General features: G+C 37.2%; 1 protein-coding gene across 7 annotated transcripts in view; it reads right to left on the bottom strand.

Annotated features, from left to right (window-relative positions):
• The window catches only part of UBE3D (ubiquitin protein ligase E3D), an 85,026-nt gene that overhangs the window by 42,230 nt on the left and 18,715 nt on the right, over positions 1-24,081 (bottom strand). For 6 of the 7 annotated variants that reach the window (XM_027696483.1, XM_027696499.1, XM_027696477.1 and 3 more), the window contains one exon: positions 23,449-23,618. In XM_027696483.1, coding sequence (XP_027552284.1) covers positions 23,449-23,618 — 170 coding nt within the window. Of the gene's footprint in view, positions 1-22,480; positions 22,631-23,448; positions 23,619-24,081 lie in introns of those variants that run through there. The other variant, XM_027696491.1, reaches the window with a different exon arrangement.

Raw genomic sequence — 24,081 nt, 5'->3', positions numbered from 1 at the left:
GAAGTAAGGGAGAGATAAGACATTAGCTGGAGGAAGGTATGAAGGTGAGGGTAACAAAATAAATAATGCTGTTCTTCCTTCAGCAAACATTCATCTTTTCTGCAATGCAAAGAAGCCTTGAGATTCTGGACTTCATAGTCTGATAAAAGAAAAAAATTATGACTCTCAGTATCAAACAAAATTCATAAATTCTACAAAGATTTCCTAAGTCATTGCAGGGTGAATGACTGGATCTACTTTGGACCAATTTTATGACAAGTAAAATCTCACCACTACCTACTGACCTTGACAGTGTTTGAGGGAGACTTGAGTCAGCTTTAGAAAACAGGCTTTAAAACAGTAAGATGTAGTAAAACATACTCAGTAAAATGGTCCAAACTAAGAGCATGTTCTGAGTTAAGAAAAGGACATGTCAGAGTGCATTTTTTCACAGGACATTGAATCCACCTCTGTAAATCACCATCATCATCCAGTTTTGTCTGTCAGTGATCTCACCAACAGGAAAACATAAATAATTCTAAGCATTTTGTCTGTCAGTCCATTCGTTCAATTTTCTCCCTGTTTTCTTTATCCCACTGTTCCCCAGAACTTGTATTAATACTCTTAGTTAATTTCAACCAACTTTTCTTAAGAAAGATCACAAATAAATTAGGTTTGGGGAAGTTTCATGTTTTCCTGAAAATCAGTGTCTGAGTAGTGAGAAGAAATGCGCATTAGTTACTCCACAGAGAAAAGCTGCTGATGGAATGCAGCAACATACATACCGGCTAATCAAGTGATGTTTACCTGGGAGAATATTAGCATAAACTCAATAATATAACATTTCTATCTAACAAAACCAACTACTATAAGCAAAGTAAACATGTTCTTCACAGCCCACTTCCTAATGAGTGAGCCAAACTGAGAGACTTGGTGCTTTCACTTAAGTGCAGTCAATTTTGTGGGTTCAGGACAACTGAAAAAAAAAATCTTAACATTTCAAGGCAAGAAGAAAGATTGGTGATAACAGAATTGATCGCCAGTAAGAACAACAGTCAGAGCTGTTCCCAGCGTTAACCAAACTTGAGATCCTGCCTCTGCAGATTAAAGCAAAACCTCAAACCCACTCCTTCGGTTCCATCTAAGAGATATCTATTAGTCTCACCCATGAAAATACAACAGATAGGCTTAAGATTAAAAGGTATAATTAGAACCTTCATATAACTTTAATTTTAGAAAGACAGAACCACATATAATGAATGCTAATAAAACTTTAATATATATTTCTGGCAAACATTTCAGAACTCAACTAAAGTTGTACAGAAAGTGAAGAAGTAAAACTCTGCTTAAGGGGGAGATACTCGGCTACTGTGCCAGATACTGATGAGAAATAACTATGTGCTATGTGCTAAAGTGTTATGAATGGAGCATTCAAAAAAAGTAAGAAATAAAGATGACAGGCTGAGATTATCTTCCCCCTTATCCTTTTCAATGCTTTCTCTAAGGAATGAGTTGTTTGAATGAGAATCTTAGAATATGACATGATTGCCACATTCCCACAACCAGCCAAAGAAATACAGCTAGGAAAGTAAAATTCCTGTGTGTATATATATGCATATACATATATATATATGTATAAAATGCATAAATGTATAAAATGTTTTAAAAAATTAAGTGGCATTTTCAAAGCTGTTAAGTTGATAATAATGGGAAATCCAGGAATATTTTGATTTCTTTAAAAACTAAAAAGAAATCAGTAAATGCTATCTGAAATTCAACCAATTTAAAATCTGAAAGCAGAGATGAGCAAAACTTGAAAACAACTACTCAGATAAGACTAAAGATAAGACAGTTACTTCTGCAGCAGAAATAACTGATCACCTTTTTAGATAATGTTTTACATTTGACTCACCATGCATCAGAGAATGGTATTTCTCCACTACTGACTATGGAATTGATCCCAATGAATTGCCTACATAAGTCAGAGTAACATTTCAAAACTGTGTCCTTAAAAGAAGGGTTTAAGACACCAAAATATTGAAACACTTTTATTTCCCAATTCCTTGATATAAGAACTAGTAAACAAACATAGTCATCCATAAGGTTGTGGAACCCACCCACAATGTCCTAAGTCTTCAGGAAAAATGCAATATTCATGGTATGTCAGTGAATGAAAAGAATTCTTTGTATTTTAAAACCAGGAAAAAATGACAAGGATGCTCACAAGATTTTGAAAAACTACAAGATTTCTCACAAGATTTTGACTACACTGCAATGAAGAAATCTGTGACTTCTTTCAAAAGAAAAGTGCTAAAAGCCATTTATCAGCAGTAATCACCCTCCATCGTGCATGAGATTCACTTCAAAATGCAACTGAACTGTCTCATCAACAGACAAAATAAGTCCGCTTTTGAAGAGGAACAGCGCACCCCCACCTCCACCTCTGATTTAGCAGGCTGCTTCTATAAATACATTAACTGTAGGTACTGTACAGAGGTCAAAACTAGAAAATGAAAAAGCTCTTACTCAGGGCACTACTGTGTTGCTGAGGCACTAGATTAACTTGACTTGATTAGTTAGATCCAGGTAAATGCACTCTGCATTTAGGGCTCCCAATGATGTGAAACCCTTGCAGAGATTACTATGCTAGCTACAGCTTCAGCGTTCTGCTGAATCAAGCCTGTGCTGAAGAACCCAATATAAAAGCTGACAGAAGCTCAGCCCTGACTCTCAGAGTTCACTGAATGTTGTTAAAGCTGCCCTTTCCACAAGCTACAGCTCTGACAGAAATGACAGATGACTTTACTGAACCAAAGGACAAACCTGCTAAATTAAATAACTATTTGTAAAAATGATTTAATCTAAAACCAATTCTAAATTACGGTTGATGATGTGTCTATATACTTAACGTACCAAGAGGCTAAGGTATTTATACTTTTAATTATCCTTACAGTGATCTAAAAATGACATAAAAATCAATGCACGCTCATTACTCTTGACAAAATTTAAATAATATGGAACACCAGGAAGTGTGGTACTTTCACAGCCCACAGCAAATTCCTCTGGAAAAAAACTTGCTTTACAGAATCACTGCTTCTCTCCTAAAACAAACATCTGTGGTCATGTTCTAACACAGTTCATTATTCATTCTCAACAGCTGGGAATGTCAAGTGTGGGTTTTGAGCAAATCTTCCCTGGGATCTTTACTAGTCGCATGGTGTCTCAAACCATCAGGTATTAAGTCTCTTATAAGAGATAAAAAAGGGAACAACAGAAATTTAACCCACTGGTGTCCTTGCAAGGGAATGAGCAAGAGAAGAACAACATATCCATGGAAGTAAGAAGACAGAGAGCATGCATTATATTTTTTGAAATGGACTACAGTGGTCAACAACAGAAGCTCCATCTCTAAGTTTTAAACCTTCTCTTTTTTCCAGTCTTAGCACTATAGAGACAGGATTTCACTTAACTGAATTTCTATACTTTCAAGGAGTCTCAAATACTCTCTTCTGCAAAGTATTCTTATCGGAAAATTACTGATATATAATCCTTGTAATAAAGTGAATTATATATAGCACACTATACATATACTTTAATATAGTATACATAATTATATTAATTATATATACATTAACCATATTAATATACAATTTTGCATATTTCTATACATTAATATGAACAGATCCAATAGTTGTACACACAAGCACATGGTCATTATTGACAGTATTCTATCTTTTTTCTTAGCAATGCATATTTTGAATGGAAAAACAATGTATTCTAGAGTCCGGTCAAAAAGAATTTAGCCAGAAATCCACTACGAAAACAATTTTTATGGTTTAAAATACCTCATCCTACAAAATATAAGTCCCTTTTGAACTTTCAATGTGTCACCATTTGAAAAGGCCAATTTATTTATTACTAATAAGAAAGTCTTATAATGAAAATTAAAATTTAACCTCACCAGAGCACTAGTGCCATAATATCTTTCAGAAGGGTTGACATAAGAAATATCAAATGGTCTTGTGATATTTCAAAGTGCCTTTTAAGTATAATCATTCTATTTTCTCTGATGAATGCTTTTATGATTTAAAATCGATATTCCACATGCACTTTTCTCATTTCTAACTTCAGTACATAGCATAGATTAAATAACTCACACTAAAAGGTCCATTAAAAGGTAGTGGATTAAATTATTTTGTTTCCATGAAACAACTGCATATGAATCTCAACTACATTACTTTTATTAATGTATTTTAAATTATTTTACAACTTCTTGACATGTTTTAATCATTTTAAGCTATTTAAGGGAAGTTATAGTAGTAAAAGCTGCCTATCTCAATCTGTAAAGCACAACCCAAATTATTTTCCTTTTGTTTCACACCAACCAACATTTTTATTAGACCCAATTGCCCTATATTAACTTAAACATAACTGCATTGGTTTTGGTACAGTTACTAAAAAATGTTGTTAGCACAAATAAAGCCTCTGAATAGCCCACAGAATTCAATTCTTTTTTATTTAAAGTAGTAAAGGGCAAACCAGAAGACCGAAGAACTGGGTTAGTATATTGTGCCAAGACAGACAAGGTGTTTACAAGTAGATTATTCCTCTGAAGCACAGAAAAGCTATCTCAATATCCTGCAACTTTTTACATGGCAATAAATCTTAGATTTTAATCCCGTCCAGGAGTAACTTTGCCTTGGAGTACGTAATTTCAAATAATGCCCAACATACTTCTCCAGTCTAAAGATTTTTGAGTGTTCACCAATGGCTTTTTTACATTGCCTTCCCTCCTCCAGATGGCTGTTATGCAATTTCAAAAGCATTACTTTTAAGTCACAAACTCTATTACCCATAAAATATTTTCATTACATTGCAAAACAGCACCAACTGTACTGTTTCTGCTGAAGACAAAACAGAATTTCAGCAGAAACAATCACTGAAATAAAGCTTAAACATCACAGAAGGATTAGCAGGTGTTCATCTATTCTGCAACCTTTAGGTTGAAGATTCATAGTATCTAAAATGAATGTATGAAAACCTAAATCAAGCAACAATGTCTAAAGTAGACTTATGTTCAATGGGGCACCTAGATGCTAGGGACCATGAACATTGCAAATGTATTAAATTTAAAATTCACAACAGTACTCAAAGCATGCACAGATGGTCAATGAGTATAACTAAGACATTATCATCTTTATTTAGTTTCAGCACCACGGAAGTAAAAATAAGCTGATTAAAGAAAGAAGAGAAAATGTGATTTCAATTTTTTGGGAACTGACCTTGGATATAAAATCACAAGCCTGCCAGCTATGTCCCAGGATACATCCTACCTGTAAAACCACAGTCCATAAATGTACAGCAGCAGCAGTTCCATTCACAGAGCCAACCCACAGCAATAACTGCCTATGGAGAGAGACATTCTTTCTCCATTCATCTACAAGATCAAGAGTTTATTGCAAAAGCTAAAGATGTAAAAGCAGAAAACTGCAGCAAATTTTCATCAATTAAAATAAAGTTCTGCTTTAGAGCATCTGACTGAGGGATACAAGCTCATGGAGAAAACAGCTCCTGCTGGGTTTGTGATGTCAAACATATCTAGACACAGTAGGAAGAAAACATGGCAGACAGAATTCAACTGATTCACAATATATTTTCTTGAAACTACTTCTTAAAAATTCCTACTAATTTTTGCCTAGCTGGCTGCAACAGTAGAATCCACATGTTAATTCAGTTCTCCTAAAAAACCAAGAAAAGCACAGGAGTTTAGCTCTTGCTGGGCATTGTCTAAAGTCTGCTGTGACTGCTCTACACTATGCATCCACACTATGCAGAACTGCTGAAGCAGCTCCAAAGTACTAATTGCTGACTTCTCAGCAGCAGAACAACACGGTCCCACTAAATGGAGAAGCAAATTGCTCTCGTAAAAACTTCATGGCCGATGCTTTAGAATATGCTTCTTCACTTTAATGGTTGTGTTAAGGTTTTAAGCTGCATTTTCTTCATGTCTTACTGCATCTCAGGTGGAAAGAATTAAAATAACTTCTCTGAAAACAATAAAGATCAGACTGTTGTAGCTGCTGATCCATAGTGGAGGATGGTAGTGCTGCTGGTCATCATCATCTGGATTAGCAACAGTTGTCCTATGACTCTAGACTGCAGCTTTCTTGAATATGCCTACAGCTCAGAACAAAAGGATGGCTTTGTATGTCCTTAAAATACTTTTCTTCACCTTAACCACCTCTTGATTCCTTTCTGGATACATCTTGGGCTAAATTAGAACAGATGGCTCATAATTTCCCTAGTGTATGGCAATAACTGTAGACTACTGTGCTTGGGATGGACGCAGAGGACACAGAACAGCATGCTATCGACCTATGCTAACAACTTGACTGGTGCCATCTTACTTGCAGGGAATACCAAATGTGAGCAGCAACACCATCAACCTAAAAAGCCTCCTGCCCAGTACGTATGAATCAAGTACTTGAATGCTAAGGTTATATCTCTTTTTTTTAATTTTTTTTTTTAACCTTTCAACACCTGAGGTATATAGAAAAGTAAGGGCCACTGCCCTGGCAAATGGGAGTATGCCTCTTCTATTAATGTGCATTTCCTGAAGGGTAGAAGTGCACGGTAGGGCTGTAGGAAAACAAAATACTATGTAAAAGCTCCTTCATGGCAACTGCTGACATCAATATGGTTACCTTACAGTAAATGCAAAGTAATTCCAGACAGCTCACCTTTGAAAGACTCATTCAATTTTAAGGAAGCCTGCTCATGGGACTAAGTGATGTCTATTAGATCTGCGTTTCTCAGCAGACTCTTCTTGTAACTGTCATTTCAACCTATAGTTTTTCCTCAGCAGGGCCATTACGAAGGATGTATCCTCTATTCAGAGACTTGTTTTACAGATATTGTAGGGAAAAGAATCATTCAGAACATTTATCTCCCAAATTGTCCAAATAAAACAAACACGTTTAAAAGTTGGGGCAGGAGAAGGAGTATGAGGGTAACTGGCAAGGCAAACATAAAGTATAACATCATAGAATCATTTAGGTTGGAAAAGATCCCTAAGATCATACAGTCCAACTGTTAACCTAACACTGCCAAGTCCAAGTACTGTCCTAAACACTACATTTTCCCAGAGAAATAAAACATATTTGCCTTGGTGATTTTTTTCATAAACCAACCTCAAGAGCTTACAAAATCTTCTCAAGGGACTCTAGTGGTGTGTCATAAAAGCAGGGTGCTTCCTCCTTGTCTGCACCCTATCCAGCATCTCCTGTACATAGCCTACCTTCCCAGCTGAAGGCTGAGACAACCGGCTGTCTCTCAGTCACCCCAGCCATCATGACACTAGGCAAAAGGCCAAGAGAAAACAAAATATCTCTGCTCTCTCCTGGGCTAAACTTCCACTAAACTCTCATACAGGAACGATTTTACAGACACTTTCCTGCCTGTTTCCCCTTTCACAGATTGAAAACTCCAATCCTTATACAGGAGGAAGACTCAGGGAGAAGACATAAACGTCTTTGCCAAAAAATAGTGGCATGTCTTTATGTTGAACACCCAGATGCTATCAATAACACCACTCTCCTGATGTGCCTTTACATCTCTCCATGAAACTATAACCTTTATTTAAAATTCATCAAAATGAGGTGTTATACTGGTGAAAATAAAACACATGGTGTCAAGTAACCTATCACAAACACAAGGGCCCTTTACTTCACAGAAAGATTTCCTGGGTACAAATGCTACGTTCAGTATCTGAGAATTGTTTTGCACTATGTAAAATGTGAAAGTTGATAAAGAGCCAAAATAAATAAAGAACCAAAAAGTCCAAATCCATCATTCAAAACAGTGGCAAGGCAGATCAAATACAAAAATTAATTTTTTTAACTAGTTCAGTACAAAAGGTTCCAAAAACCTCACAAGCAGTATGCTCAGACCTGTTGAGGGTCAATGCTTAAGAAAGAGAAGACCAACGCCATTTGAAATGGCATACAATTCACTTCAGTTCACACAATCAATTCTCAGTTGAGCAAATTATTCAAAGAGCAAATGCATAAAAAAAGCTCAAAGCTGGAGAGAGTAAAGATAACTTAGTTTTCAAAGAGAAGTAGAAATTCTCCTAATGAAAATAGGGGCAATGAACCAATTCTTTGCACCACCTTAGCAAGGAATTTTATTAGTATAACTATTTCAAAAGAAACTAGTACAGATTGTCTAAGATTAAAAATGACTATACATGCCATTCTTGACATCTTATAATAATTATAACCATCATAAATACAAGGATAAGAATTATTTGAAGTTATTGCAGCTCCTAATTTCATCTGTGATTGTTTTCCAGTTTGATCTGTTTGAAGTCCTCCTTTGCTCACTGAGACATTACTGGAGTTGGTCCAAAAATACCTGGTTTGCTTGACCAAAACAGCTACCAGATGATTTCCAAATTCATACATCTGACTGAAATATCTACAGATTAGCAGCAACTGGGTCATGTATGCTCAATTTCAATACCCATTACTGACAAAATCTCAAATCTCACAGATGCTGCTGAAAAAACAAAAAAAATCCCAGAACAGCAAAACAATTCAAGAGATGAAAGATAACGGTTTGGCATTTAATCAGATTTAAAGATTATTTTACCAATTCTGCATCCATAAAAGCAGAATTTTGTATCCAGATTAAATCATTCTACATTAAGCAAGGTGAATGCAATGACATTCCAAGACAATGTTCCCATCATTTATTGAAATAAAACCTCATTATTATCTGGGGTATAAGAGAGATTACATATTCCTGTTGTATCTACACAGTGTAAAAATACATGCACACGCTTCTTGAAGATCAGCATCTGTAGCTTAATCGGTAATCCAAAACATCTATGTCTGCAGCCTTTCATACAATATTCTGTGTCACTGCTTGTAAAAAAGGTAATACCAGCCCCAGTTACATTCAGGTTTGCATTTTTTCTTCAAGGTTTTCTGGGATGTGCAGTTCTCTTACCTGCAGACTGTCTTGTATGGATTGCCAGTCAATGTAAATTATTTCAGAGGAACCTCACTGAACAGTTTTTCAGACCTACTTATCAGAAAGCCTTGATAAATGGGGACCTTTGCAAAGAAGAGGAAGTATACTTTCCTAGTTTCAAATAAGGTTTCTGACACTAATGACATAAAATTTACCCTTACCAGAGTAACTTATACCCTTTAGGCATTACAGCAAATATGCAGTGTTACAAATTTTTGTTGTATTATGTGGAAATTTAAGACTGAGGACAGAATACCCTGTACAACAGGATGTGGACATGTCTATAGAAGCAGTGAACTCAGTTTAATGAGATTACAACATCATGTCCGACGCTCCAGTTGTGTCTCTGAATGATCTACAGAACAGAAATCACTTACTAACTCTGAAATGCTGGCAGAGGAGCACGCTCTTACTGGTTTGTTAAAAAGAAGTAAGAATCAAAGCTTAATCCGAAACAATAAACACTGACAATTAAAATGGCAGAAATTTATCCAAAGGAAGGCTGAATGAAATAGTGAAGGTATTTGTCAATGTATAACTCTCACAAAAGGAGAATGCCTAATTTCTTGAGAGAGAGACAAAAAATGTGTTTAAGTTTCTGGATACACAGATTGCTCAGATTTACAAAAGGAGCAAAAACATCTAAAGCAACTCTGGTGCTTTGAAAGTGTGGAACTTAAAAACTTTCTACCAACCACACTATGGCCTCTTGTAAAATACCTTCCCTAAAAATATTAGGTTCAATTTTTATAATTTAATTAAATGGTCTAATTTTACATTAGATTTTTCATTTTCAAGCCTGCAGAGACAGTTTCATTTCCTAATTACTGAAAGAAAACAAGAGGGAGTTGAACATAAAGTGTCTCATGAAATACATTCCACTTAATTCTCCTTCCAGAGTTTCCTAGGAGAAAGAAGTAGGGGACTGCTAAACTGAGGTCCCAACAGTGGCATATATGAGTAAAAATTACCTCTCCGAGAAAGAACAGAGATTTGGGTGCTGAAGAATGAGGCTAAGAAATCAGATTAATTGTAGAGGAGAATTAATCCTCCTGCTAGGGAATGAGGCATACCTTTTCCATCTTCTGCCTTTTCTCCAGTGTTGCAAGTAGTTTTCTTCTAACAATGTTAAAAGTTTTCCACTGCTGGCTCCTAGTATAGTGAAATGGCCTTAAAATTCAAGAGGTGCTGTCACTCTATTCTACTTTTTACATTAGTAGCTCATAGTAACTGTGGCTTTGCAGTAAAAGAATTTAGAGGGAAGATACCTTATACTTTTCTCCATTATGTCAACAAATTCTCTTTGTTTTAAAGTGCCCTGGACTGTCTGAAGAGCAGCTGTGCTAAACATAGAAGAGTTTTTGTCTTCAACAAAGGCTTAGATAAATAATCCCAAACCCCAGTGGGCCTTGCTAAAGCAATATCATAACTTCTTTACACATCCTTGTGAGTTCAGGGAAAAAAATTGTCTACACATCAGTCTGAGCTTATACTGACTAATGTGGCTTTAGGGAAGAGACTGTTGAAATCCTTGCACCTAGCCATTAGAAATGGATTTATAAATATAATTATGATAAATCAACATAGGTTTATTAAGTAATGATTAATTAGTAGTTACAAGTGAAAACAGAAGATATTCAGAGCCAATGCTTAAATGTTGTAAAGCTGGTGTGATCTGCTGTTTCTGTGCACTGGGAGGTATTTGCATCACTCAGTTTTAGGTACCCAGTGACCTGATGGATGAGCAATGATGAGATAACTGATGAAGCTACTGGTCTCAGCTGTTAACCCTGCCTGGACATCTGAACTGCTCATCTCTCATTTCCTAAACTGTCACGGTTCATTGTGCAGTGTCTTTAAGCAGTCCAAAATTGGCAACAATTTACTTTCAACCACATGCTCTAAACTGCGGCAGTTGAGGACTTGACTGTCAAGTGGCTCACATGCCTGTGATGCAAAAGCAGGGCAGATAGTTGGTGCAGTAACCTCACCTAAGGCCATGACCGAAAAGCAGGGTTAGCTTCCGTGAGACAATCTGACTAAATTTCTCATCTAGGCATTGCAGGGGGAGCAGCAGAGAGGTGGTAAGCAGCAAACCCAGTAGGCAATGTGGTATCCCCTTGCCTTGCTACTAGTGGTCACACCACAATCACCAGTAAAGGCTCCAACCACAAACTAAGGGCATTAGGCCCTATGCAGAAAATATAGCCCATAATACGAGCCTACAGAGCTCATAGCCTAGCTATCACTTATTAGGACAGAGCTGCCTGCTGAAACTTGTAGGCAAATTATGTGAACTGTACTCATGTTAGATGCCAGTATCTTCCCACCAGATCTCTCCAACCGCTCACCTCCCACTGCTCCTCACTATCATTGTCACACCAACCAGCAGCCTCAACACCAGCACCTGGTACCAGAGGGGATGGTGTCTTTGCTACCTTGTCCTAACAGGGTCCCAACAGTATTGAAACAGGTGTGCCTTCAGAGCCATAGACTAGCAACAAACAATAACACTTATTTCATCAGCATAATAAACCAGGCAAGTGGCAGAGAAAAATTATTTAAGAAAAAAATCAAATGAAAGCAAAGTTGAAAGAACCAATGGTCTGTATGATCAGTGATGGGACAGCACTGCTGTTATTCTGTACCTAAAGCCCTGGTTCCCTAGTCACTTCCCTGGATGTTCTCATGGAGGTTATTCCTATCAGCTGTGCCACATGAAGATGCACATGCTCCATAAACTTTAATTGCCTTTTTAAGTCCTATTATACCAAGCAGGAGGCCATTTCTGAAGTTGAAATGGATATTCAGAACAATATAAAGATGAAAATGTTTTCTGGCCTCTGATTTTTAAACCTTTGGGTAAAATTATATTTTTTCCACACTGCTGTTGATATTCCATATAGAAGTATTCACAAATACCAGGCACTCCAGAACATTATGTCTGAATCCAAAGGGAGAAGTTATCCTGCTGTACAAAAAATGCTGTAATCACTGTTAAAAAATCTCTCAGCTTGCTGCTTTAAGGTTTTTTTCCCTAATGTTCCAACTTCAGAAGAGAAGGAAATTCAGTATTTCAGGATGCAATTACCCACAGCAAAGTAAGGAACACCACAAATCACAGAATTGGTTGACCCTGAGTTCGCTGACAGCAAAATTTATTATTTCTACTCATCTAATCCAAACCTTTGCCAAACAAAATGACTAAAGTTAGAATTTCACATGTCATATTTTCACTTTTACACTGAAACCACAATTTTAATGGAAGAGTTTATTTTTACCATCATTTTCCCTTTCTTTCACAAACAATTGTACCTCTGGCAAAAATTGTACAGAAGCTCACTCTATGCAAGTATTAACAGAACATTGACATTAAAGTATCTGATGTGGCTATAAGTCAAATTTAACGAGCAATTAAATCCCAAATAAATGAAACCAGCAGTCAAGAACACAGTTTCCTCACCTAAAAATAAAATTCAAATTAATTCAAAATCATAAACTGCTACGGAAACATTTTTTACAGATTTTACTACTCCCACAGCTCACTTTGGAAACTCACAGCAGACTGTCAGTCTGGAAAGATCAACTTTCCACTAGCCCCTTTTCCCTGTCCCCTGCCACTATGTCCTTCCACGTCTGTCAGTCGCTCTCTGTGCAGGGAAATACCCTTCCGTAAATAACCGCTCCACCCTTCACAAAACTGTCCCCAGTTTTAACACGTCCTCTCCTCAGAGCTAATTCCCAAGTTTCTTCTTTCAACTATTCTGAAGCTTTCCCCTTCTGTTATGGCAGAGATTTAAGAGTGCCTGTATGATCCGCACTGATGCTGATGAAGCCCTACGCAGAACTTTTGCAGAGCTGTCCTGGGTCCTACTGCAGACACGAAGCAGAGCTGAGGAATCACACAGGCCACACTCCACCCTTCTGAGACAGCACTGTTGGGGCTGCACTGCACACACACACATACCTAGACAAAGGCCAATTAGTGAATGCAGATTATTTTGGCTCTTTAATTTAATTTTATGAGCTTTCTTAAAATTTTATGGATCAAGAAAAAGGGAAAGTAAGTCTGAGCTTAGAAGTGTGAGAAACAGGAAAGGGAGATATACAACCTGGCAGCTGAGTTCTGGACACAAGGAAGAGAAGAAGAAAAAGGAAGAGAAAGGGGATTTAGAAGGAAGACTAAATCCAGGTTTAAACCAAGTCAATGCTGATGCAGGAGCTGATGTTACAGACAGACTAAGACACAGCTTTGATGAAAGGAAGTAAAGTAGGAGTGGAAAGCCTGAGTCACAGACATCAGCTCAATGAGAAGAGAAGCCTTTGAGTAGATGACCTTATTCAAACTGGAGATGCAACGGCTGAAAGTAAGACACCTGCAGATAAAGTACTATAAATCTTTTCCATATAAGTTAATTAGAATGGACTTCAGATGTAGGAGAACACATCATAGGTAAAGAAATAATGCCACACTTGATAATTGATAAATTGTTGAATAACAGTCCAACCAAGACTGTGGTACCAGTGTGGCTTTCTATGCAAAGATGTCAGTTCAAAGAGCTTCCAGAGAGCAAGAGAGATATGGTGAAGGTGAACTTTAAAGTCTTCTGGCAGGTCAGTGACAGAGCTGACAGTGACAAAACTAGAAGGCATCTCCCAGCCAAAAGGCTCACCTCCTTGGAAGAACAGGCATTGTGCTGAAGCATTCCTTTTTCCCAGTTTTAGCATGCTTCACCTTAAAAGCAATTCTGTTTCTTGACACTATTATTCCTACTAGAAGGCTCTGCAGGAATCTCACTGCTCTGATGTTAGGAAGTTTTGAAGGTCCAGTCTAAACTTTTTCATGATAAATTTTTTCATGATCAACTATAGAGGTGTATGTTCTTTCAAATTTCTACTGAAAGCAATCAATGAACATTAATTACAGTTATCTGGTACCCACTACTACACAATATTCTTGAAAAAATTTGCTGAGTTAGACTTGCACCACACATAGCTGGTGAAACAAGAAATTCACTTGTGTTAAACTAAATGGTCCCTTGTGTAAAGGAGAGATGCAGAGGTGCTATCTGTAAGTGTCTGCAGAACTGCTATGTTGGAGGGCAAATAACAGCTTATCAGTTACTGATTTCTTCTTGCAACACCCAGTGAGAGTTTTATCAGTTTCAGAAACCAAAAGACAGTATTCAATAACATAACTCATCCTAGACAAGATATGCTTAAAAAGTTAGAGGCCTTAATAACATTAGTGACATGCAGCCATTTCTGCATCAGCTGAACAGCAGTTTGCAGCAGTAAAATTCATAAAGCTGAAAACGAGAAGTAGAGAATATTGACGGACAAATTTTTTAGTAAGGCTTATAGTTGGTAATGATATTAGATTCAAAATATGCTAAATCATTAAATATCTGATGACTTGTCTTAGAGACCTTTTAATTGCCTTTTTTAGAAGATGATTCTTTGCATTACCAGCATTAATTCTATTTGGCCAAAACCATGCTGGATTCTTTAAAAAATACCCACCAACTTCTGGAGGAAGTTTTGAACCTGGAAAAAAATTTACTGTAAAAAGTACCTAAGAAATCCTTCATCACTGTTCTCTGTGGGCCATACAATTGTTTCCATCCTAAGATATCAACTTTGCACAAAAATGAGGAAATAGTATATCTTGTTCAACCATATTGCTTTGCGAGAGACACAAGTTCATACAACAGTGCAACTACCTCAACAACACATCCATACTGAAATAAAACGGTTTTGGAGGGTTCAGAAAAGCCAGTGTCTACAGGGGAAAGAAAAATCGTGCTTAGCTTAAAACTCAACTTCTAACCAGTTCTGCTACTGATACTATGCAGCTGCACATTAGTACCAGCTGAAAAGCTGCACCTGCAGCTTTGGAGTCATGGACATCCAGTTGACATACATGCTTGCAGTCATTTCCCTGGAAAACCATCCTCAACAAGACCCTATGAAGGCTTAACAGGTATTACAGTAATGCACACACTCTGGGGAGAACGTAAATGAACTTTAATACTCGTAACCATACACAGAAGGAAAATAAGCATGGTCAATCCAACAGCTCACTTGTGAGTAGATTGCCTTTGGCAATTACTTGAATGAGGTTCTAAAATTCTGCAGCAATTTTATCCCAGCAAGTTTGCTGATGACACAAAGCTGGGAAGAGTGGCTGATACATCAGAGTGCTGGGACCTCGACAGGTTGGAGGGATGGGCAGAGAAGAACCTTTTGAAATTCAACAAAGGCAAATGCAGGGTCCTGCACTTGGGGAGGAATAAACCCAGGCAACAGTATGGGGAGCTGACCTGCTGGGAAGCAGCTGTGCAGAGAAGGACCTAGGGGTCCTGGTGGACAGCAAGCTGTCCATGAGCCAGCTGTGTGTCCTTGTGGCCAAGAAGGACAATGGAATCCTGGGGTGCATTAGGAAAAGCATTGCCAGTAGGTCAAGGGAGGTGATCCTGTCCCTCTACTCAGCCCCGGTGAGGCCACATCTTGAGTACTGTGTCCATCTCTGGACCCCTCAGTACAAGAGAGACAGGGAGTTCCTGGAGTGGGTCCAGCAGAGGGCTATGAAGATGATGAGGGGACTGGAGCATCTCTCTTATGAGGAAAGGCTGAGGGAGAAGGGCTTGTCAGCCTCAAGAAGAGACGATTGACAGGGGACTTTATCAATGTCTCCAAGTATCTGAAGGGAGGATGCCAAGAGGATAGATCCAGGCTCTTCTCAGTAGTACAAGCAATAGGACAAGCGGTAGTGGGCAGAAACTGATGCACAGAAAGTTCCAGCTGAACATGAGGAAAAAGTTCTTTACTGTATGAGTGACAGTAGAGGCAATCTATGAGTGACAATCTGCGCAGTGCAGAGGTTGTAGAGTCTCCCTCACTAGAGATATTCAAGAACCATCTAGACACAATTCTGTGCAATGTGCTCTATGATAACCCCTCTTGAGCAGGGAGGTTGGTCCACATGACTCCACCAGTGGTTCCTTCAACCTTATTCATTCTGCGACAGGTATCATTTATTATGCCTATTAGTTATACAAATTATTTACTCTATAGCTTAAAGCCAGTATTCAGAGCAGCCAACAGGAGAATTGCTTGTTCTGTTTTGATGCTACCAGACTCAAAATAAGCAACCAACAGCAATATCCTGCTGTTGCCCTCCCCCCCCCAAATGGAAATATCCTGACCAGCTTCACAAATTAGCCTTCCTTGATCTCAAGTCATAAACTCCCAATTTGCTTTAGCCTTACTGATTTAAAAAGCATTTCCAGTAAAATTGGCAGTGAAATTTTGTTAATCTAAGTATGTTAGTTTACATAGCCTGTCATGGAGAAATACAGTAGAAACAACAAATGCTAATTAATTTAAAACAGACCAAGATCCTCAAATTCAATAAATCAAGTTTTGAGGTTTAAGTAGTTCTTGTCAGCAATCTGTCCAAAAGGCTTTTATAAGCTTTATTTTTTCACTCTTGGTTCATTATTTGATTCATGCCTGCTCAAATAAATCCCATAATTTAAAAAGCATTATAAGAGTTAAGTACTTACAGTTCCTGAGTGAACTCAACAGTCTTTATAAGTCTATGAGAAACAAACTGTAAGTTTCCCAGTGAAAATCTGCTATAGTTTGATGTACAATTATACAATTATCCTCAACAGATCATCACTATCAAAGTTAGGCTATCTGGCTTTCAAAAAAGCAGTGCTACAAGGAAAGTAAAATTAATATAATATATATATATATATATATATATATATATATACACACATAGTAACACTTGAATAGATGTGACATTAATTTCCTTCCAGCAAACTGGCCTGTAAATCTAAGCCCTAAATGTAATCAGCAAGACCACTCCATGCTGTAGTATAGGATCCCCATGTCCATTTAGCTGGTAAGAATGCATTGTTCACTAAATCCCCACTCCTAGATCTAGCAGGACATCAGTTCAGAAGAGGTTAAAAGAGTACTACACATCAATAGTGAACTTCTGGAATTTGCTGTTACAAGAGAGTGTGGAGGCAGACAGCGCTAGTAAGGTCAAAAAGTATTTATTCAAACAGATGGTCAAAAGATGAATGGATAGATTGCAAAGGAAATTGGCAGGGCTGTACTCTCTAACATCCTTAAAACAACAACTGCAGAGCTGAGAGTACAAGGAAGTGCTGGGGCTCACACACCAATCTGAAGAATATCCCTGGATGTCAGAGGGGGGATACTGAGCTAGATGTTACACTGCTCTGACCTAGCATGGCAATTCTTATAATTGCATAAAAGTGGAATAAACTATCTAAAAATGCAGTTGTTTCAGACTACACATTTTAAATTAGTTTCAGATAATCTTGCCACTTTTAATCTACAATTTTTCCCATCCAAATTGACTTTTCTCTTATTACCAATCCTAAGATTCCCAAAAGAGTTGAACTACAGCACTGTGAACCAGAGACTTGAAAACTACCAAAATTGTACTTACCTGAATTGCAGAATTTCACAAATAAATATGGATAATATGGAAAAAATATATAAGCTTGATTGTATTTTTTGTTCTACCGTATTACAGAATCACAAACCCTAATTCAAAAGCATATTAAATGTGATAGATCTTTATAGCATATTTATCAATTTTTTCTAAAAAAAATTAGACTGTAAGAAGTAGCTAAGCTATAGCACTTAGAGGAAATTTCTTATTTTTACATTGCCCATGTATATAGCATTTAGCACTTCTAATGCAGAGTAAAACAGCAGTACCCTGCAAGTTGAGTAGTGACACATCAGCATCTTTCACACTACACAAGAAGAAAGGCAGGCTATTGGTCCCATTACTAACAAATGCTAAGCAATTTGGGATTACAAATCCCCTTTTTAAAAACCAGTCAGAATCCTTTCTCCTCAGACTTCAACATTAAATTTCAAAAGATGAGCAAAAAATGGCAGCCTATGCAAAAATCTCAGCTGGAATGATAATGAGCAAAATTTTTGAGCAAAGACATCAGAACTTATTTGGTAGACAAAGAGTTTATTCCAACATTTTCCTCTACTTCAGTTAGTACTTCTAACACTATTTATAATTGGAAAGATTAGATACAAAAAAATATGACAGTTTGGAAGAGCTGGAAAGATATATCAGACCTGTGTTTAGAAACAATAATTAAGTTCCTAAGTAACTACCATAAAAGGATGCTGTAGTTTCAATAAACAGGAAAGTCAGGATATTTCTCCTGAATCTTACACTTAAAAGTTGCATACACCTTTTCCAAGAGGTGGGAGAAGATGTTACCAGTACTGAAGAGCAGTTTGTTGCCCAAGCATTCAAAGTTTGTGAGGTTTATAGCTTCTACATCTCCATGAAACTCTGAAAAGTATTTTTTTCCTTCCCGTCCCAAAACCCTGATTGGCATCAGAATGCATCTTTTAAAAAAATTTTTGCCTGACTGCTCAGTCATGTCTTTTAAGGCAACCTAGCCCCTCTGTGGTGTCAGTTCTCTTAACTTGACACCAGGAAATAATTCAAGAAGGGAACAGAAAAAAAAAATTATCTGAAACAAACCAGATCCTTCACCATCCTTTTACAATCACACCCACTCATTAATCATTCCAGATATACAGAAATCAGCTTAAAGAGAGCACAAAACAGTGAAACATTGGTCACTCTTCAGTCAATTAACTCTTGATCTGTGTGCTCCCGTAAGTTTGCTATAGGCAAGAGTCACTGAAACACTACGAAAAGACATTTCATTTCAGACATACAAAAATCAGTGAAACAGTAACACAGTTTGTTGTTTTTATGATAGGTGAATTACTCTAGAGTTATATACAGAATGAGAGTCATTCTTGGGACAAATAAACAACATTCTGGAATACGTCAGTAACACCTTCATAAACAGCTCACTATATATGGACTGTAATAAGAGCACTGGGACTCAAAACCTCAAGGTTTTCAGCCACAAACTCGATTTTCAAGCTTATTCTTGTCCCTCTAAAGCTAATAAAATGAGCAATTTCTAGAAGTCATTTTTCAACTCTCAAATTATAAGCAGCAAATTCTTACACAAAAGAAGGCCTCTGCAAAAGCTGTAAACCATTCACAGAGACTCTAGATGCATATGAGATATAAAAAGTTCTCAGTGACCTTCTGACAAAGCTTTGTCTAACACTCTACTATAAAGGGAAAAGTGCAATTTTCCTCTAACTGTACCTTCACATATATTTTCTGAGATCAAGTTATGGTTGAATTGTCATGTTACAGTATTTTCAATTTTCTTCATACGTTTTTACAACACGCTCACTTAACCAGTATTTACCATTATCACTCCCACCAGTCAAGGCTGTCTGCATAAGGTGTTATTTGCCAAGAACCTGTTACTTGAAAAGAAGAACCTCTCCTGTCTGCACAGCAGATTTGTAGGTGGAGAACATGAGCCTTGCAGAGAGAAAAGTGGAGGGAACCAACATAATCACATACTCATGATCCATAAATACCTAAGTAAGGATGGAGCAGAAAATGCACCAGGCATCCTTCTCTAATGGGACTCAACCACATTCATAAGACACTTTTTTCATGTGTGATAAGAAGAAATTGACAGCATGCAATTTCAACTAATTTGTTGTGAAAGGATTGTCATAAAGCTCCCCCAAGGGCTGAAACCCTAACTGTAGATGGACCTACACAGAATTTGTGTTATCACACATAACACATACCTAAGTGCTTCTAGCCATGCTTAACTGCTGAAGGAGTGATACAAATCACTACAACACTTAAAGGCTACCCTCAAGAAGATCAGAGGAATACAGATCTGCAGGGAGAAATGCCAAGAACTACACTATAAATAGCATGTCTGGATATTCCTAGCCATATTTTAACTTCACAACGCCTTTAAAGCTACTGAATGTTCTTAAGCAACACAGTCTAACATACAAAGAATATAGAGAGCACAACTGTTAACAATTCATTGCCAAAAAAAAGGTATATGGAGAGAGGCTCCACATGACATGTTCTTAGTTTGTTCCTATCCCATATCTCAGTCGCCCTCCCAGAGACTTGAACAAGACAGATGCTTCTTCCTTCCACAGACAACATGGAGCTGGGAAGGGCCATCACTGGCCACATGCTGGAAACAAAAATGGCCATGGTCAAAAGAGAAAAGGGTTCTGGACCAAATTAGGATATAATTTGGCAAAGGACATGTGCACAAACACAATGAGGAAGGCTGCTTATTAGACTGCAATCTACCAGAAAGGATCTGATGGTCAACACAGATCAACAAATTGAACATGAAATCAGCATGTTGTTGATGCCACACATGGGGTTATCACCTTTGTAGCAACCCTCAGTCTAACTCTACCACAGTTTTCTTACAGCAGGCTTCAGGATAGCTAACCCTAAACAGCTATCACTTCAAATGGGGAATTACCACTCAGCAGCCAGCAATGAACTATGGACATTTATCCTACTCAAATGTTTGTTTCCTTTACATTGTTACCATTTGATTTAGAGTAATACTGAATGTAAGGTACAGTGACAGATTTATGCCAATGATTTACTGGAGGAAAAAGAGTTCTGTCTGTCACTGAACCAATGCTCTTCACAGGACATAATTTCTAGTTTAAGGGGAAAAAAGCACTTCTGTATCTGAGGAAGAGAAATAAGCATTAAGTTAATCATGAAGAATTCCAAAACTGTGCTCTGAATAAAGAAGGAATAAAATGAGTTTTCGAGGGAGACAATAAATTTCTTCTGACATCCCAAAAGTCTTGAAAAGAAAGATCACACATAAAAGCTACTATGTTCCCCACAAGAAACATACTCAAGTGAATCCCCAGGAATCTGAACCTAAGGCTTACTTCAAAAAAGGGTGCCTCAATGTGAATTATTAATCAATCCCAGTCCGACCCTCTTTAGCACCAACAGTTTCCCAAGAGAGACTTTCACAAATCCCAAGACCTCAACTGCTACCATGGAACCCTGTATTTCTCTCAGAGTAAGTAAATTTATGCTTGTGTAAGTAGACTAAGTACAGATTTTGTTTCATTTTATCACCCATGTTCTACAAACACGTGATTATGTTATTATATTTAGATATTACAAACAATACTTTTACTTCTAGTTTACCTTAATCTGTCTTACCTATGGCCCAGCTAACCAGCACAGACTCTGCAGTGCCCACACGTAAGGAAGGTGTTTTCTTTCCCTCTCATTACACAGTTCAGATTCTGGCCTTGCAGGAATTGGACAGGACCCGAGCGTACCCACGGACTCACAGCAACTGAAGAGGCTCTCTGATGTGCAACAGGTTACCAGAGCGCACGCTTATGCCTTGTAGCTATTGGTGTCTGCTGGCGTCTAGGTCACAAGCAGACTTGCTGCTGACTGTTTCCTACACAGAAGGTGTCCTTGCTTACTCCCCACTCATGTGGAGCAGGCCATGGGCTCTGAAACCTTTGCATTATTTCAAAGGCAGGTGTACGTAGAAGCAAGCAGGGTAATATTATAATTATTATTGAAATGTGGGCATCTAAAATATTTGGAATTTGCATGCTTGGTTCAGAATTCTTGAAATAATATTTTGAGATCTAAATGCAAACACATTGCATTAAATATGTTGTACTGGTCTTGGTATTTTTCCTTCCATTGTGTTTACATTCATGTTCAAAACAGAAAGACTTCAGTCTTATTTCACAGATCCAAGCAGTACTTCCAGTCAACTGATATGAGTTAGTGGAAACAAACTGAAGTGCTAATGTCCTTTTTACTGTACTTTACTAAGAAATATAAAAATGGGAAAACAATACCAAACTAACAGTTCCTTTAGTTTCTGAACCTTAAAAAGAATTCTCTGTTCTTTCTCTTATGTTGTTGCATTTGTCTAGGGACTGGACAGGAAAAAATGTCAATTACTGTCAGATAAGAATTAAAACCTCAGTTGTGCCTTATGCTCAGTGCAAAATCCCAAAGATAAATACAAAGTAATCTTCAGAAAAAAGTGATTTGTAACAAGTCTGTGTGGGGAAAGAACTGAATATAATTTCACAGTAAAATTCTGCTGCTGAGAACTCCATTCAAGAAAAGCAATTGTGAATGCTAGGTAAATGACTAAGTAGATATGACTTTTATCTCAATAATATGTCAGAGTAATTGAACGTGTGTTAAGGTAATTCAATCTTCTCAGTGATACAGAACTGAAACTTGAAAAGCAAAACTGTAAGTTACACTTCTGTAAGACTTAAGAGTGGTATGTGAAATATCTTTCATCTTATAGCAGGTTGCAATATCTCCCATTCTCAGAAGGAGCACTTTAAGTGATAATACTTTACGATGTATTTTGGATCATTAAATAACATTTGGATCACAGAGGTTTTGCAATGCCAGCTTCTGAGGCTATTACATTAATAAAGCTATTTTTTCTTACATGAATAACATTAACAATGTAGAGTGACCTTTTTGCTAAACATTAGAATTTTGTATTCTTTCCCTATGTCAGTTTATTTCAGATATTTAGAATTGGATCTGTTTGAAAAACAAAAAGGACACACTTGGTAACACCCAGGATAAACACACTATGATGAATCATACATGCTTGCAAGGTGTATGTTTCTCCTACAAAAATATTAAAGTCATACATATCTTTTCTTGTTTGTGTGAGACAACATTTTCGCTGTTCTTCTATGAGGTCCTGGGCTATGAATTAGCTGTGTATTGACTGAGTCTGGAGGGACTGTCTTCTAAATTCTAAATACATTCATACCTATTTAAATCTTTCATCTAGTTTCCAAAAGGTTAAAGAAATAATAATACCAAACCACTATTTAAGTGTGACTTATACAAAATCAATACTTTTTTCTCTATCACTGCAAAAACAAAAGCAGAAAACTATGCTAAAATCATCACCTGCAAACACTGGAGCCACTGCCTAATCAATATTCTCTTATCTTTGCTTTCCAACAGATAAAGGCTTTAACATGTTAGGCAGTGTATGTTTTTCATAATGTTGAATTCAAAGCTTGCTGAAATCCAGTGTTTCCTTTATGAGGGCTCTGATAGACTTGAATACATCCAAGTAAAACATTTATATGACATTGTACTCAACTACCTCCCTCGCCTCTTCTCTTTCCCCTTCTCTTAGGGCCCTGCTTCTTTTTGAAGTAACATCACCACTGGGTTGAAAGTAAATTAAATTTAAACACTAGCATCTAAGTTATCTACAAGTGTCCTTAGAAAAAATATAACTCTTTGGTCTATATTTTAATATCAGAGTGGAAAAATTTAACAACCAGATTCTCTCTGGCCCTAACAGAAACCAAATACTACTTCTCTGGCATTTTGCTTTAAAGAATATTTTAAAAAAATGAACATAAAAAAAATACTAATGCAAAGCAAATCAAATATCAGAACCTGACTTAAAAGGCTGTACTTACTCCTTATTTCTGCATTTAATGCATGGCTGGTAAAGGACTTTGACAGCATTCCAGGTCCCCACTGGTCCAGAGCCAGGCATGAAAATATCTCCAAACAGTGTAAAGACACTGAGAGAGGAGGAACTTCCTAAAGACTCCACCAGCAATGTGTCAGAATTTAAAAGCCATATCTATAAATGAAGAAATAATTTATTTTACTGTAGATTATATCAATTTCAACTTGTTACTTTGACTCTAAATCAGCTGATACTAAAGCTACATTCTTACAAAGTTTCCAACAACATTTTAACAGACATAAATTGATATTTTATTATTCAGCACAGTCTGCACAGCCTGTAGTGGAGAAAAAAGGATTAATACAATGAACTGATGCCTGATTTATCACAGTCACTCTTAAGATCATTTCTGTGAAGCTGCCTCTTTTACTGACTGTAGCACACTTCCTTTGATAGTAACAAAACAGTCCCAAGTTATCTCCTTCAGTACCAGATGGATTATTTCTCCAATTTCTTTTTTTTTTTTTTTTGGAGGTAGTCAAGCATATGGTGTTGAGCAATTGAGGGCTAAAGACAGGGAACTGAAAGACTGCTCACCGAAAGTGCCAAAAATTGAGGATTTTTATAAGTGGTAGTC

This window comes from Neopelma chrysocephalum, unplaced genomic scaffold (genome assembly GCF_003984885.1).
Source record: "Neopelma chrysocephalum unplaced genomic scaffold, ASM398488v2 Primary Assembly neopelma1_23b, whole genome shotgun sequence".
NCBI classification, from domain to species: domain Eukaryota; kingdom Metazoa; phylum Chordata; class Aves; order Passeriformes; family Pipridae; genus Neopelma; species Neopelma chrysocephalum.
The sequence above is the reverse complement of the archived record's forward strand: the minus strand, read 5'-3'. Positions and strand labels throughout refer to the sequence as shown.